Raw genomic sequence first — 18192 nt, 5'->3', positions numbered from 1 at the left:
CAACTCATCTGTCCATAGGACCATTTTCTTCCTAGCTTCACTGTCCAGATGCCTCCAGCTTTTGAACACCTCTACCAAATTTCCTCTCAACCTTCTCTGCTCCAAAGAGAACAGCCCAGCTTCTCCAGTCTACCTATGCTACTGAAATGCCTGATGTCTGGAATGGCTCTGGTACATCTATTCTGCATCGTGTCTAAAACTTGCGCATCTTTTCTGAATTGTGTGATTATAATATGAACGCACTTTAGGACAATAGTTTTCATCATACATCCAGTTTCCTCTGAAGTTAATTGATTGGAAGGAGGGCTGGGGGGCTGGTTAGCTGAGTTGGGTAAATGACGAGTGTGTAATTCAGAGTAATGCCATCATCGCGATTCCTGCTGCGGCTGAGGGACCCTAACTCCTGGCATCCCCCTTAAGAGTGGAGGCAGGGGCAAAGTCCCACTGGCAAAAATCTGCTGAGAAAATGGCTCAGGATGAAGCAACAGCAGACAACGAGCCAAGGACCTGCCTTTGGGCAGAGCACACGGAATGGAATAGATTGGCGAAGAGCGGAGAATAGGGCTTGGGCAAATAAAACGGGCAATCATATTAGCGAAACAACAGAACAGCAATGGGAAAGATTTAAAAGTGTGTATTTATTATTTATTATTCATTAGTGTCACAAGTAGGCTTACATTAGCACTGCAATGAAGTTACAGTGAAAATCTCCTAAGGTTCAAGGGAATGCAGGAAAATTTATTTTCCACTAAAAGTAAAGGACAAACTGAATGATAGTGGGACTCCATGTTTGGTTGACTCTGCTGTAATATTGTGTCCAGATAAGGAAAAGCAGTTTGCAAGAATCTGACTATCAAGGCGAACTGCGATGAGACATGTGGAAGAAATCTCGGAAAACCTGGACCAACCGTTGAAAAGCAAGGTGAACATTTTTTTCTTATTTCTTTCTGGCACTCAGTGAGAACTGTGGCGATTGTTGATTTTCATTGAAGCATTGCCACAAATGTTAAGCTTACCGAGGAACTGTCTCCAATGCCGTCAATGAAATGCATGACTACTGGAAAGAATTTATCAGAAGCAGTAAATAACTGCGTCTCGAAATGTGGACTGAATTGGACGAGATTGATGAGTGTGACTACCGATGGAGGCAAAAAATGTTACATTGTTGAAAAAGAATTCAAGACCAAAGTGAAAGAAATGGATCCAGAGCAGAACATCGTCTTTCTGCATTGCAAAATTCCTTGCAAAAGTGTTCTGAAACTAAACAACGTCATGGACACGGTTACAAAACTCCTCAACGTTATTCGAACAAGAGCAATAAACCACAGGTAATTTGTCTCATTGTGAGATGAGCCGGAGTCAGTGCACAGACGTTCTCAACCATACAGAAGTTTGGGGAAGGTTCTGAAAAGAATGTGGGAGCTGAAGGCAGAGATTGATTTGCTTCTGCAAGCGAAAGGTGAAGATGTTGATTTTCCTCAATTGAATTATGTAAAATTGTTTGGCTGATTTCGCATTTGCCGTTGATGTCAGGAATCACATGAGTGAACTGAATTCTAAATGTACAAGGAAAGGGCTTTTTGCTCATAATGTGTACACCTTTGTCAAGGCCTTCATGACAAAGTTGCTCTTTTTTCCCCTGCCAACTTGAAGACAAGACATTTACACAATTCTCCACTTTGCAACGGGTGACATGGTGGCACAGTGGTTAGCACTGCTGCTTCACAGCTCCAGGGACCTGGGTTCAATTCCTGGCTTGGGTCACTGTGTGGAGTCTGCATGTTTTCCCCATGGGTTTCTTCTGTGTGCTCCAGTTTCCTCCCAGAGTCTGAAAGATGTGCTGGTTAGGTGCATTGGCCATGCTAAATTCTCCCTCAGTGTACCTGAACAGGTGCTGGAGTGTGGCGACTAGGGGATTTCCGCAGTAAGCCTACTTGTTACTAATAAATGAATTTAAATTTAAATATTGGCAAGATCAGACAGAGTCTGCATGGATAATACAAATCTACTGGAATTCTTCGAGGATGTAACTGGATGAGGGGAAGCCAGTGGATGTGGTTTATTTGACAAAATTGAAGTGTAAAATTGAAGTGCATGGGATTGGGGGTAATGGATTCAGGTGGAGAGAAAACAGGTTGGCAGACAGGAAATAAAGAGTAGGAATAAACAGGTCCTTTTCTGAATGCCAGGCAATGACTAGTGGGATGCCACAGGGATCCCAGCTATTCACAATGTATATTCATGGTTTGGATGAGGGACTAAATGTAATATCTCCAGATTGGTAGATGACACAAAGCTGGGTGGGAAGGTGAGGAGGACGCAGAGATGGTTCAGTGTAAATTTGGACAAGTTGAGTGAGTGGGCAAATGCGTGGCAGATGCAATATAATGTGGATAAATGTGAGATTGTCCACTTTGGTAGCAAATACAGGAAGGCAGATTATTATCTGAGAGGGGAATGTGCAATATTTTAATTTTACTTTTGTTACTCGCGTATCTAAGGAACCTTTTATATTCCTTGCAAGTTGGTATTGTAATTTCTCTTCATCTTCTGATTGAGAATTTTAATTTATCACCCAAGTTATTTATATTTCCTTTGTCCTCTCCATTACTATCACAGTACTTAAATGTTCTTTTCTTTATATATAATTTCCCTTTATTCTCTGTTTAACCAGAATGCCCCATAATAAGTTTCCTTGTTTGTTTTAGCGGGCTGCATTTTTTCCCGAAACCTTGACTATCCCTGTAAAGAAAAAGCCACTATATTTTGATCTTTGTTTTTCAAGATCTTTTCCTCAGCTTATATTCTTTGGTTCCATCCTCATTCCTTCAATTTGTACCTTTCCAGTTTATTAGTTTTCACTATATGTCCTTCTCCATCCTGATCTTGAACCTTGCTGCATTGTGATCACTGCTACCATGATACTCTCCTACTTATCCCATCCATCCTGTTTTGTTGTCCAGTAGAAGATCCAGCAGTTTTTTTTGTTTGACAGCTTAAGTGTTGAATCAGAATCATAGAATCCTACAGTGCAGAAGGAGGTGATTTGGTCCATCGAATCTGCACCAACCACAATCCCACCCAGGCCCTACCCCCATAACCCCATGCTCATCCTCCTGACACTAAGGAGCAATTTAGCATGGCCAATCCACCTAACCCACACATCTTTGGACTGTGGGAGGAAACTGGAGCACCCGGAGGAAACCCATGCAGACACAGGGAGAATGTGCAAACTCAACACAGACAGTGACCCAAGCTGGGAGGTAGCAGCAAGGTCGGAGCTGGAATACAATCTGCATGTCACATAATAGCACGGCTTGAAAGCAGAAGAGAAGAGGATTTTGTATAGGTGTTAGGTTACCCAGAAGAGATGTGCTATAGCCATTTGTGTCAACAAAAAAACCAATCCAATTTATCCACCAAGATAAAAGGAAATTAATGCAGATGCTGGAATCTGAAACAAAAACAGAAAATGCTGGAAAATCTCAACAGGTCTGACAGCATCTTTGGAGAGAGAATAGACACGTTTTGTGTCTGGATGACCTTATTCAACTTATTCACATTGGTACAGGGCAAGTGACATTTGATGTGAAATTACACATTTTGAGTGCAATGATGTGAGGTGAGGCCACTTGTTTGAGCTTCATTCTCGTTATATCCATTTGCCCTTTGATTTATCTTGAAGCATAAAACTAATGGAAAAAATATATACATGCAAATGAAGCATTTACTGGAGGCACCAGCCCCCAGTGATATAAATAGATACCAATTAAACATACTCATATATTATTGGAAAGGGGGACATGGAATCAAGCTTTTAATATACATGGTGCCACAGTGGTTAGCACTGCTGCCTCACAGCGTCAGGGATGCGGGTTCAATTCCGGCCTCGGGTGACTGGGTGGAGTTTGCACATTTTCCCGTGTCTGTGCGTGAGTTTCCTCCGGGTGCTCCGGTTTCCTCCCACAGTTCAAAGATGCGCGGGTTCGGTTGATTGGCCATGTTCAATTGCCCCTTAATGTCAGGGGGATTAGCAGGGTAAATATGGGGGGGGGGGGGGGTAACCGGGATAGGGTGGGATTGGGCCCAATACAGGCTCGATGGGCTGAATGGCCTCTTTCTGCCCTGTAGGGATTCTAAATAAGGGATGAGTGTATTTTGAGTGGGCTTCAACTGTGGAGTCGTCAAAGCAGCTAAAACCCACACTGTGGCGCTATTGTTCTTTACACCAACTTGAACATTCACTGGTTAATAAAGGCAACTTGTGTGCGCCAAGCTCCGATGTGGGTGGCATTTTTCCCCTGAACACTATATTCCAAATGTTGCATTACTTTTCTACCGCTTGACGTAAAAACAATTATCACTTCGGAGTATGGAACATTTCATCTGTCCAATATACGGCAAATTCCTTTGGAAATGAGTACATGAGCATTTGTAATTACACTATAAATTACACGCATGCAAACACTATCATAATAATGCTGCTGTTTTCGGAAAGAGTTTGAAACCTTTATAAATTATAAGCCCCATTTTATGCCCTGGGCTCCCATCATTGGTTAACGCCGCCGTTGTTTGGGGCCTGTTCATACGCACAGTGACAGTCAGTGTATGGATGTCATACACAGAGCGAGATGTGCATGCAATATCTCCCGCGTTTCTATTTCTGTGGGATGAGTAATGATTAAGTTGGCCTAATTCTAGCCTCGCAGGGAGAAGCGAGCTAAAAAACTGCAAGCTCTGGGAGGGGGCGGGGGGGGGGGGTGGGGGAAGGGGTTTAGACAAATAGGCCCCCAATGCATGTTTGCCAAAATTATTCCTTCGTCCGGCGTTAACAGGTTAAATACAAATGTGGGGGAAAAAAGGATCGAATTTCTGAATTATGTCGCCAAAGCGGGAGAGACATCAGGTTAGGGTTCCTTGAACAACAGCCGGGGAAAACACAACTATTACTGTAGGAATAATCTCACAAACCATTCTATCGAAAGGCTAAACTTCAAGGTAGTAACAGAAAGTCTGCCAATGCACACCCACATATCAATAGCTGAACCCTTCGACGAAGAGAGATTCTTCCCTCGCACAAAAACGGAAAATGCTGGAAAATCTCAGCAGGTCTGACAGCATCTGTGGGGAGAGAATAGAGCCAACGTTTCGAGTCTGAATGACCCTTCCTCTGGTAGGGTCATCCAGACTCGAAACGTTGGCTCGGAGGGTCATCTGAAACGTCAGCTCTATTCTCTCCCCACAGATGCTGTCAGACCTGCTGAGATTTTCCAGCATTTTCTGTTTTGGTTTCAGATTCCAGCATCCGCAGTATTTTGTTTTTATCTTAGAGCTTCTTCCCTGTTGCCATCAGACTTTTGAATGGGCCTACTTTATATTAAGTTGACCTTTCTTCACACCCTAGCTATGACTGTCTGCGCCCTCTCCTTTCCTTCTCTAGGTACCATATGCTTTGTCTGTATAGTGTGCAAGAAACAATACTACATGTGACAATAATAAATCAAATCAAAAAGTGACACTCTGAGACTTGTACATATTAATGGCTGGATCCTGGAAGGCCCTGCGATTGTCCAGCTCCTGGGCGATAACTTGATTATACCACTAGCAATGGGGCGGCACGGTGGCACAGTGGTTAGCACTGCTGCCTCACAGCTCCAGGGACCTGGGTTCGTATTCCCGACTTGGGTCACTGTCTGTGTGGAGTTTGCACGTTCTCCCCGTGTTTCCTCCCACACTCCAAAAATGGGCAGGTTAGGTTGATTGGACATGCTAAATTAACCCTTAGTTTCCCGGGATGTGATAGGTTCGAGGGATTAGTAGGGTAACTAAGCGGGGATAGGGCCTGGGTGGGATTGTTGTCGGTGTAGACTTGATGGGCCGAATGGCCTCCTTCTGCACTGCAGGGTTTCTATGATTTTTATGTACCAGTAACGGCAACACCAACAATCCAAAAGGGCGAGAGGGAAATAGCCAGCAATCACATCTTGCTTGTTTGCAGTATCCTGGTTCACGCAGGCGGCTTGTGGAGTACTCGCAGTGATAAGCCCTAACACCATTAGCCAATGTTTATGTTAGGTTGTGTTTAACATTAGTAAGAGCGAACTGAAAGCTGTCTCTGATCGGAAAATCCGATCAATACTAGTTTAAAATCTCTGCTATTAACTCCTTTGTAATTGGTACTCATTCTCCAGAATTATATTGTCATTAATTGGCGGTTAACTTGATAATATGTAATAGTTTAAACAAACGATTTATGTTTACAATCTTTTTTAAATTGTAATCACCCTACGAGACGGGCAGATTTTTTTCCAGGCCATTTTTAAAAAACTTTTTTGATTTGATTTATTATTGTCATGTGTATTGGTATAGAGTGAAAAGTATTGCTTTATACAGTGAAATAAAGTAAGTACTTCAGAAGCGAATCATTTAAAAAAAATATCATTTGAATTAGTTAGTGGAATTCGATAGACTGGAATCCAACTAATCTGGCGGCTGATTTTGCCCGATACGCTGCGACACTCACAAGCGTGGTTTATCTTCATCAGAATTTTACAGACACGGTTGGAGGGGCGGATTCAGACAGAAATCAACTTCATGGGCTGACATAACACCACCTCAATCAGAGGAGCAGAACTCGGTTGGTGTGATTTGGAATATATGTTTTCAACAATTAGATAAACGGGGGGTGAGACTACAATCAATATCTTAGGTCTATAAATGAAGACGCAGTTGATGGGGGAACACCTGAAGGAATTCGTGCTAACTTTACAGGTTCGATATGTGTACATATATCATGTAATGAATGACCAGGCGAACTGGCCCGAAAGGTTATTTTTTTCCCCCTGATTATCTTTATCACTTGTTGCGAGTCCTCTATTTTGTTTACTCCAGTGTGTTTCTTTTACTTTGCTTTTCACATGTCTGTCTAGGATCTTTCACCGCGTTTGCTGCATGCACTCGCACCGTTACTGTCATTAAATAAACGACTTTTTAAAGAAAGAATAGAACAGTTATTAGATAACCCCGTGCAGGAGCGGGTACAGGCTGGCTATGTTCGCTGTCCTGACCGAATAATTGCATTCATAACATTAGTCAGGATATTGTCCATTACTTGCGACCATTTGGGAGCTATCTGCACTTTACTGTCTAATCTATTGAAGTTCGTGTGCTGTGGTATAGTGCTGATGGTCTGTTAGCGTGGCTGCAGAATGATTCACGCCGCGCGGCACAAACAAATGCTGCTGGTGTGATTGTTTTCGTTCGTACTGTGTAAAAATATCGATTCATCCCATCATCTGGACTCGAGTTTAATGGATCAATATTGAAAATAAATATCCTCGGGGTGTGGGCCTCTCTGGCATTTAATGTCCAGCCTTTATTACCTCCTTTATGTTGCAGTTAATTATTTTTCAAAAAATTGTATTCCATTCTTGGAGTTCCAAAACCAATGTGCAGAGTTGATGGGGGACGAACCCTTGAACCTTGCTTGCGGCAAAAAAAAACTATTTCAAATTTCATCCAATTCAAGGTCCCCATAAAAGGAGGACGACATGCCAGATCCAAGCTGACAGAAGCAGACATTACACCTGATCTCAAGCTTAATCCTACACTTGATCTTAGCCCAAAGGCCGAGAAACGATGCATTCTGCTGCAATTAATCTTAACCCCATGGAGCGGCTTGCGGGGGCCATTTCCGAGACATGTAAGGGTCAGTCACTTTTGTGCAGTCTGGCGGGCGGGTATAGGAGGCAGATATTTAGTGAACTAGTTGGGCCTTTGGGATAATCCGACAGCTTCATGTTCACTTTAATGATACCAGATTCAAAAAAAATAATAATGTATTTACAAATTACTTTTCAGACTCGCGTCCCCTGGATTGCTGGCCCAATAAGAGAACATCGCTACAATATTGCTCGAATTCCGCCCTACCGTAATATTGACTGAACTCCCATCATTTCTGTAGCTACTTTCAGATTGTAGGTAATCTATCTAGAATATATAACAACTCATAATTTGTGCCCGTATGCCCGAATATTCTCTTCACATCATGAATAGATTACTTCAATCGGTACATTGCCTTGACATTAAAGGGGGAACAGGATTCTCCATATTGACTGGGTGGTGCCTGTTATTATATGGACCTACCTCGCACTGAGTTGATCTTTCTCTGTATCCTAGCTATGGCTGTAACACTACATTCTGCACTCTGTCCTTCCCTTCTCCATGAACGGTATGCCTTATCTGTATAGCGTGCAAGAAGCAATGCTTTTCACTGTATACTAATACATGTGACAATAATAAATCAAATCAAATCAAAAAGTGAGGAGGGTGAGACGCAGGTAACAGAAGGAAACAAGTAATGGAAAGCTTATCAGAAAAGGGCAAACAATTCGATTTGTGATTAAAGGGGAGTAGTGGCCTAGTGGTATTGTCACTGGATTAGTAATCTAGAGACCCGCGTTAATGCTCTTGTGGACCTGGGTTCAAATCCCACCAAGACAGATAGTGAAATTTGAATTCAATACAAATTTGGAATTACAAGTCTAATTATGACTGTGAAACCATTGTCGAATGTTCTAAAACCCATCCGGATTCACTTTAGGGAAGGAAATCTGCTGTTACCTGGTCTGGCCTACATGTGACTCCAGACTCCCAAAGGAATGTGGTTCAGTCTCAAATTCCACTCTGGAATGGAGGGTATTTAGGGATGGGCAATAAATAGCCTGCAGTGCCCACATACCCTGAACGAATAAAAAAAATCCCATGAAGAAAAGACAAGGGCAAGAGCATTTTTAAAAAACAAAATATGCTGATATTTGAGGGGGAATCCCAGCAGCTCGCTGCATTTCAGAATGATGCTGAAAAATTGTATATTTGTATATCTCTTTCTGATTGCATGTGGTGCAATGACCAAAGAGATTGGCCGAGGGCGCTCTGTCCGCACACAGCAACTCCTGCCATTAGCCTGGTGTGTGTGTGTCTGTGAGTGATTGAAGGGGAGCTGATCCAGCGCTGTCTCTCTCCCCACCAGCCCACATACACAATCTAAATAAACCGCTCACATGTGCGGCAGATATCCATTTTATGAAGCGACTTAAGAATGTAAACTCAAGTCGTGGGGGGGGGGGGAAATCTTGCCAAAAAAAAGTTTTTTAAAAATCTATCGAGAGTCGACCACCGCACACTCAGTGAAGAAGGGCAGTTGGCAAAACCTGATGTGTCGTTTTGTCCCTACAAGTTGTCACTGCGGGGAAGGAAGGCTCTGGGTTTACCGTCCCGGGATGGACACAGCATTGAGAAGTTTACAAAATAGATCTCAAAACTGGAAATTAAAATACAGAAAAAATGCAGCAACATCTTTAATAGTTTTGAGGCTTTATATGAAAATAACATGACGCGCATAGATTCAGATATGAGCCCCCGATAAATTCTTATCATTCTTTATCGTGTGGAGTAATGAAGAATAAAAACTAAAAGGAATTCTAAACTGATTTGTATGTTCTTGTTTCGAATCTGCATGATTCCCAATAAGTATTACAATTCCCACATTAGTTTTTTTATGGAGATCCATCATTTGCAGTTATCCAGTTGAGACCCTTGAGAAATTTGATTTAATTTACTGTAAATGTGGTTAATGTTGGTGCTGTTAATGCCACAGGGTAAATATTTCAATCAAGTCACTGCGGGCCCGAAACTGCAGATAGGTTTTCGGCATTTTAACCCATTTCACTCCCTTCTCCCGAGCTGTTTTGACAGAAGATTTTGAAATGCAAACTTGCTGTGGTGCCCAATACCTTTTCAGTGCTTCGGTCACCAAGGGGAACAGAGAGGGGCTGGCTGCTTGAATAAGCTGGGGTCCCCCTACTTGCCACTCTTTGAACAACTCGATCAAATGGGATTGTTTGTAAGGGGGGTACGCACCAAGAGATGGGACTCCTCCCCCCCCCCCCCCAACCCCCGTTCCCAAGTACAATGTGTCCTGGTTAAAATCGCGAAGGCAGAATTGCTGCAGAATTGCGCTTCGCACAAACACACAATCGTAACTGATGTTGCTGATTGCGAACATTCATCGGGAAAGCCGTGGAGGAAGGCTTTCAGAATGCTACTGATAACGGGTATATTATACTGGCGAGGGTGGGAGTGGAAGGGCGGGAGGGTCTGACCTGCTGTTGAAGAGGACACGAATCAGCTGCTATATTTATCCAGAGCCGTGCCCTTTCTGCACGGGGGGGTCACTGTCAAACGCCTCATTCTCAGCCCTGGACTGTCCTCCCTGACCCTCTTCCGTTTTCTAACAACGTCCTTCTCAGTGCCTCTGGAGTTGTCGAGTTTATGAAAAGAAACAACTGTGACTTTTAACTCCCGCAAGCCAGAATTAACAAATAGTGCAGATTCAAATGTCTTTAAACCTCTAAATCTGGCTTTGCCTTTTCGCTATTTCGTTGAATAAAAACCATATGCATTCGCTGGAGGGGTTTAGCGATTGTAATTCTGTCTAAACTTAGAATCGTAGAATCCCTGCAGTGCAGAAGGAGGCCATTTGAGCAACTATTATCAATTGTTTCTCCTTTGGACCATTTCTAGGTGTCAATAATGACAAAAGCATTCACCTTTAAGATTAGAATATAATCAGGTTCCTTCAAAGGGCAAACGTTCTCAATTTGGAAGCACAATTTTAGTAATTGGACACTTAAAAAATAGAACTCAGTGATGTCCTTAACACCGCCGGACACTGAGCGGGCCACTTCCTCTCTGCACAAAATATAGTCTAAAATCTGTCAGCGGTGCTAGCCGATTCGTCAATCAGTTTTATCCAGACTATACTGATGAATGCAGCAGTCAATGTTACTTAAAACAATCTTTTATGGAGCGGGTATATTTTGCAATTGGCGTTTACGAAATGCAGGCATGTGGGCAAACAGGGGTCACATTGTAAATCCGATTAGGAGTGCAGCATCCGCCTTCTCTCGATGTGGGACCTGAATTCATTTTTCGATAAGAAAAGTGGAATAAGCGACATTCCGAATTATATTTTTTTTATTGAACTTAGTTTTTGCAACAAAATAGTTTTGACAAAGAATCATAAAGTATACATTTTTCAAGTGCAATTATATTCAAATGTATTCATTTATAAAAGCATAATGTGCGTGTATATATATGTGCCTTATTATAGTTAATGCTAAAAATCCGGATAGTCCTCGCAAAAAAAATAACGATTCAGTATCTGTAATACTGTCATGGTATCAAGTGTGACCTTTTGGTTTCAAAATTTATACATAAATACAGTACACTAATGCTCCCCACTAATCATTCCGCTCTTAATACTGCTATAGAAACTGAATGCTGTTAAAATAATTAGACTCCTCATATACGCACCAACTCTTCCTTCTTAACTAATAGGACAGTTCGTCTTCGGGGTTAAATCATTCCTTGTTTTCACCGAGACAGCTCCAGCTAAGGAGACAGTCACATTTTTAAATCGGCAGCCGCGTCGCAGATCTGGAAATACTAGGGTGTCCTCAAAGGCATTTATTCTCTCCCCCTCCCCCTGTTGTAGAGCAAAGACTCTGAGGGGGGGAGACGAAACTCTCAACTCTTCACAGTGCCGAGTCCTGGCTTGGGTTTAACATTAGTCAGAATAACCAACAGCGACAGCAAATGCATCAGAGGAGAGGCGGGTTGTTGAGAAGGGTGCTCTGTTCAGGGTCTGTTCACATAACACAAGGTTTGATGTCCTGACACACACTCTGATGGTGGTGGTGATAGTATGAGCCGCTGGGCGAGGGGTGGAAAGAAGAGATCCCGTTGAAGTTGAGCACGAAATCCTTTCTGTCACAAACAGGCGAGGAGTGAGTCTGATAGCGAGGGAGCCCCACTGGAACGACACAAGAGCGAGTGTTAGACAAGGCTGGCCACTCCGCGCGGGGGGCTCGCTATTAGCTGCATTTCAATCATTATCACTTCACATGTTCAGTGATTAAAAAAAATGAAGAGGTCGATACATATTTGCTCTCATTCCGCCTGGGGAATCACACCCCGAACGACATCATGGTGTGTGTGTGTATGCACAGGGTAAAACATAAAATCAGGGTTTTGTTTTGGAAATAAGGACGTTTTATGTGGGACACGGTCGCATGTTTAAGGGGCTGTCTCTAGTTTGCCAGATGTTAACTCCACATGTGTCTTTTCGGACTCGGTAGAGTCGGCCTCACTGTTAAGCATGCACATGGTTAGAGCATCCCCGCTTCAAGGTGTTATTTTTTAAGATACTGCTCTCCCTTATCCACTTGTTTGGAAACCCTCTATGCCAAGGGCGAAAACCCCATTTCCTATTTAAGCCTTACAGTTGTTACAATCATAAGCCACTCACTGTCAGTGCCGAAGCAAATCTCATTTCAGTTCACAAGGTCCAGCTAGGGTAACTATCTCAGAATTTTATTAATAGGACGCATTTAGTTTAATTTGCTGTTTGATCAAACTCCCAGACAATCCCAATTAACCCTTCATTTAATAAAATTGTTTCGAGGGGCAGATACATGGGGAGTTTTGATGAATATATATTTTATGTTTTGTTTGTAACCAAATTGGAGTTAACCCGTTTTCAGTGTGCAGCTGCCGTCTATATACCGAATGCTGATATTACACCCAGTACAGTACCATGGCCCATAATCGTCAGTTCTATCTGAAAGCATCGCATTATGCCAATGTCCTGATAGAAGCGGCCTCAATCTTTCTGTGAAACGCTTTATGAAATCGTGCACCTCATTTCAAACAACGACATTTTTTCATCGGAGATTTGTATATTTTCTCAGCTAGCAAGAATATAATCAACTGGTACAGGGGCGGAAATCCAGCTATTTTTGCTGTTTGGGCCAGATATTCGGCTTCAAGATGATGCCGACTTTCCATGACATCTTCAAATAATACTCGACACTGTCATTTATTAATGGTCCATCCACAATGCTTTCATATATCACAGACTGGGCTAGATTGCAGAGTCTTGGTAAAGCATTTGACAAGGTTTTCAATATTAGTTCCAATATTTTGGCGGCTGTCATTGAAAAAATATACTAAAATAAGGAACTCTGGTGCACGCGGTTATTAGAGAACATCCGCTAGTAGCCGGGAACCGAAGGGAAATTAGAATCGGTACAGCCGGTTATCTGCACCAACCCTCATCCTCCCCCACCCACATAACACGCATACACATACAACACACATACACAAAACACACACACAACACACATACAACACATATACACAAAACACATACACAGCACACATACACAGCACACATACAACACACATACACAAAACACACACACACAACACACATACAACACACATACGCAAAACACATACACATACAACACACATACACAAAACATACACAACACACATACAACACACATACACAACATACAAACACATACAACACAATACACATGCAAAACACATACACATACATACAACAGACATACACATACAACACATACAATACACATACCCACACAAGACACACCTACACATAACACAGACACAAGATACACACATAATACACATACACACATATACAGAACACACACAAACACACACATCTCGGGACTACAAGTTGTCCATTGCGCCTTTTATGTGTTAGGGCTGCTGTTTCTGCAACACGTCACTCTGGCCACCTATCATTGTAATTGTCCAAATCATTGCCACTTTGATATCTCATGTACATATACATATTTAAAAAGTGCAACTTTTAACTCCGACCCGACAGTGCATGGGGCAGATAGATACATATGCCTTTGTGTTGGCAGTTGCCGAACATTGGTTCCCAGAACGTTTAACAGAATCAGCTCTCATCTGGGTTAAGTCAAGCTAAAATCCTCTTCAGTGTGGTCCGGCCGCGACTGTCTTTGTTTAGTTAACCTCCCCGACCCGCGTTTTCAGTGACTGTTTGGAGAGTTCTGCCTCGAGACTCCACGCTTCCTATACATCTTGTAGACGTTGGGGTTTTGTTTTTCTCGCTGTTTCGCCGTTTCAGCAAAAAGACATTTAAAATGGGGGGGGGGGGGGGGCAAAATAATACGCACTAACCTTTGATAAGGGACTTTTTAAACGTTTGAAACCATGAAAAAGTATAGTTAATTACAACAGCTGTAAACCTTCGTCAAATATACGATTGTATAACCTGTTCGAGACAGGCAATAATTCCATCGACATAGGTAATTCGTAAAACATCAGTAAGATGTGCATTTTCTGAGGGGAAAAGGACATTAATCTTCCAACGTTACATTTGTAATGCATCAGTCAAATATATTTTAAATTCTTTAAAAAAAAATGCAGCAACGTTGTATAAAATCAGACATTTTTAACGTGTAAGGCTGATGAAGGATTGGGCCACAGCTTTAACCTAATCCCAGCTGCAACAGATAACACTTATTGCTATTATTCCAATTCCATTATTGAGAGTCACGCTTCCACGTCGCCTCGTTAACGCTAAAGTGATGCTTCGTTATTCGCACGATTGCTATGCACCTCTCCTTTAGCATACGCCGCCCTATATTCCGTTTGCCCCTCATCTTTCAACGTGAACCCTGCAATTCGACCCTTTGCTCCTCAGACTGTAACGTTCTCAATAAGTTTTCTGATCGAAGAATACATTAATATAAGCGATTCAACTCTTGGGCTGCACTGTCGCTGTTATTAGACAGCTAATCTCGCCAGTTTAAAAAACCTCTTTTCACTTGGGCTTTCCCCCTCATTCTTTTGGGGGTTTTACCAGACGCACTCTAATATTTTATTCTATTTCAGAAATTTGACATTGCATAATTAATTTAAGAAAGGATTGTAGTCAAGATCTGTTGCCTGCCGACCTATGTGTGATGGGTTGAATAAGCAAAACAAGGCAAAAATATAGTTTGCTCTATTTCAAAACACCGAGGGAAGACTGTTCAGCACCTCACCTGTAATTTCGGCCGGGTCCCTTGTATTCTGGTGTAGGTAACTCTGTTCCAGCGAGTAGGAAGACATGCTGGAGTGAAGGCTGGAAGGGACAGAGTTGATGTGACCCAGGCTCTGCTGCTTAATGTACGGGGAACCTCCCGAGGATGACCACTGGGCAGCCGAGGCTGAATAGGGGGAATGGCATTCCAAGGCACTGGCAATAACAGGGGAGGATGGCACTGGGCTACTGCTGCTGTCGGGACCATACTCCCCACCCGAAGACACGGGGCAGCTGGCCATGTATGTCGAGCCAGGGTTGGGGGACATGTGGGGGACGTGGTGGCCGCTGCTGAGTCCATCATAGCTCCCGGACATTGAGTTACTCATCATGCTGAGGCTGTTCTCCAGGTTGTAGCCGTTGGCGTGGCAGGAAAGCGAAGTCGTCGGGCCCTGGAAGTCGAAGGGTTGCGGGATGAGAGAGGGGCCAAACCCTAAGCCGTTCATCATCCGATACATGGGTTTGAGGGTCTGGCATTTCCTGCGGAAGCCTCGGGGTCTGCGGCGGAACGAGCCTTCCTCAAACATGAATTCGCTGGCCGGGTCAATAGTCCAGTAATGTCCCTTCCCGGGTCTGCCGAGACCCTTTGGCAACTTGATGAAGCACTCGTTCAGGGAGAGATTGTGGCGCACCGAGTTCTTCCAGCCCTGGTAGGAGCCCCGGAAGAAGGGGAAGCGGGTCTGCAGGAATTGGTAGATCTCACTCAGGGTCAGCCGCTTGGTGGGGGAGCTCTGAATGGCCATCACTATCAGGGCGATGTAAGAGTAAGGGGGCTTCTCGGGCCGCCGCAAGCCACCGTTGGTCTTCTTGACTTTGGCCAGAGTGGAGTTCTCCATGGCCGGGGATTGCTGTGTGATCAGGGCCGACTTCAGCACTCCCGGGACCGGGCTGGATCTTATGTTGGCCGGAGGCTCCAGATGCTGTTGTGGGGATTCGGTAGTCATCCTCTTCTGAAGCCAAGGCAGAGTGTCTGCGATCCGGAGAGAAAGGGGGCGGAGGGTCAGGGTGAGGGGGAGGGGGGATTAAGAAGAAGAAAAACTTTTTATTCCCCCTATAATAATGATCCCTGTAGACGCTACGCCCTATTTGGTTTCACTGGACCGCAGGACATTTGCTCCACACGTCAGACACACAAGCGTCCTATTCAGTGGCCCTCTGACAGCCGCCTCATTGCTCTAAGCCTCGCTCCTCACGCTTGGGCCGGCTGCAGACATGTGGACGGTTCAACGCCAGATTCGCCTTAATTCCCAGGTATGCCTGCCTGCCTGCCTGCATGCTCCACCCGGGCCTCTCGTCGGAGCTGGCGACCGCTTCATCTGCCGAAGCTGGCTGACGTTCCCATCTGTAGGAGATTGGATAGCTGGGAGGAGGAGGGGGAGGGGGGGGGGGTGAAAAAAAGTTCCCTCTGACTCCTGGCAGTGGTGTGAGTGGCCCCTGAGATTCGCTGCCGCTTCCTTCACCTGGTGACCACCCCTTTATCAAGAGGAAACGCAGAGAGGTCGCTCTATTTCTCTTCCCCCTCTTTCTCCCCCTCTCTCTCTCCCTCCCTCTCTCTCTCTCTCTCTCCCTCCCTCTCTCTCTCTCCCGCAATGGCTGGTGAAAGCCAGAGAAAGCGTGGCCACATATCACTGAGTAAACCTCCCGTCTGAACCTCCTCCTCTCGGACGAAACCTGAATTTAGACCCCCCCCCCTTTCCTTTTAGCACATCTCGGGAAGGTATATATAATATATTTATATATATATATATATATATATGAACTAATTGCTTGGGTCGAATGGGTTGGTAGCGAGAATCTGCACATTTAAAACAAGAAGATATAAATATGTGTATTATACATATATAATATAAAATAATGAAATATTGTACATGTATATAATAGATGTAAATATATGGGATACGTATATTGTATATGTATGTAATATATGTAAATATATTATATACATATACAATATTATATATTTAATATTTTATATGTATAATACACATATTTATATCTTGTTTTAAATGTGCAGATTCTCGCCACCAACCCATTCGACCCAAGCAATTAGTTCATTAATCAATCTCATTTAAACATCACATGTTAGGGAGAGTGAGAAGGAGAGGAAGCATTCGTTTTTCTTACTGGCTGCGTGTCCTGATTATCAATATATATCCAAAATGTTGTTTGAAGGTTTCCACATTTTCAAAGGATCCTTCTTGCATTTTTTTAAAGTTTTATACAAATGAACTTGTATCGGAATCGCTGGCAGAGTGAGGGTATATTCCTCCCCTTTTCCCCCATCAGCTCTATTCATTCCCGATCATTTCATTCCTTAATCTCATTTTGCTACCATTCGGTACAAGCCTGCGCCAGTCTATCTGCGAACGACCCCAGCTTCCCGCAGCACATCCCTTTTGCTTCGTTGAAACGGGCCGCCTTCAGCATCAAGGGTCAATTTTGCAGCCTCTTAAAATGGTCCGGATTGCTCTTTGGCTGAATGAATGTTGTGTAATTATTAAAGGAGGGCAACCAGCGAGCAAAATACAATATGAATATCCACATTTCTATCATCCGCCTCCTATCAATAATCGCATTACACTCTGGTCAGGGCAAAGATATGAAGTTGCTCCTCAGGAGGCCCTTTTGTAAAGGTACCTGGGACCTACTTGAGATGTAAGACGCTTATTCGAGGAAGGTGCTGTACAATTATTTCCAGGCGCTTGCTCTGATACTCGCATGTATGAAAAAAGCACAGCCACAGATGCACATGGTACACACATACCGCCACATGCTTCACACAACACACACTGACTGACCGACCCCAATACACTCAAACACACCAAGACACCGATACATTCAAATGTGTACCGACATATGCATACAAATCCACTCAGATTGTATACTGTTCGGTTTCAGATACTGCATCATCTAATTTGGATAGTCGAAATTATTTCCTTAGTTGATTTCTAATTTCAAATCTTTATTAAATATGTTGTTTTACACAAAGATTTGCCACAATTCCTGTATCCGTGCTAGTTTCTTTTTAAAAGGTAGAATGATGGGAAACAAAATGTACTTTACAGCGAGATTCACAAACTTACACCTCCCCATCCCATACAAGTTAGACACACTGGTTCAATTAGTTTTAATACAATCTGGATTTAAAATGTCTGAGGTTCTCAATCGAAGATAATTCATTGTAAAGATTTATTTTCTAA

The 18192-nt window shown here is 43.2% G+C and overlaps 1 protein-coding gene across 1 annotated transcript; it reads right to left on the bottom strand.

The window, feature by feature from the left end:
- Nucleotides 1-11711: 11711 nt before the first annotated feature.
- LOC144504002 (forkhead box protein F2-like) lies at nt 11712-15936 on the bottom strand. Its single transcript, XM_078229153.1, has 2 exons — nt 14955-15936; nt 11712-11875 (listed from the first exon to the last, which is right to left on the bottom strand). The coding sequence occupies exons 1-2, from the start codon at nt 15934-15936 to the stop codon at nt 11712-11714; spliced, it is 1146 nt and encodes a 381-aa protein (XP_078085279.1).
- Nucleotides 15937-18192: the final 2256 nt, after the last annotated feature.

Source organism: Mustelus asterias, chromosome 2 (genome assembly GCF_964213995.1).
Source record: "Mustelus asterias chromosome 2, sMusAst1.hap1.1, whole genome shotgun sequence".
In the NCBI taxonomy this organism is placed as follows: Eukaryota; Metazoa; Chordata; class Chondrichthyes; order Carcharhiniformes; family Triakidae; genus Mustelus; species Mustelus asterias.
This window is presented reverse-complemented; position numbering and strand designations above follow the sequence as displayed.

Bases quoted from the DNA above. Each gene is read 5' to 3' on its own strand.
- LOC144504002 (XM_078229153.1), bottom strand. From the start codon at position 15,936: ATGACTACCGAATCCCCACAACAGCATCTGGAGCCTCCGGCCAACATA. The intron at 11,876-14,954 runs GTGAGGTGCTGA...GTGTCGTTCCAG, and splicing joins GGACCCGGCCGAAATTACAG to TGGGGCTCCCTCGCTATCAG.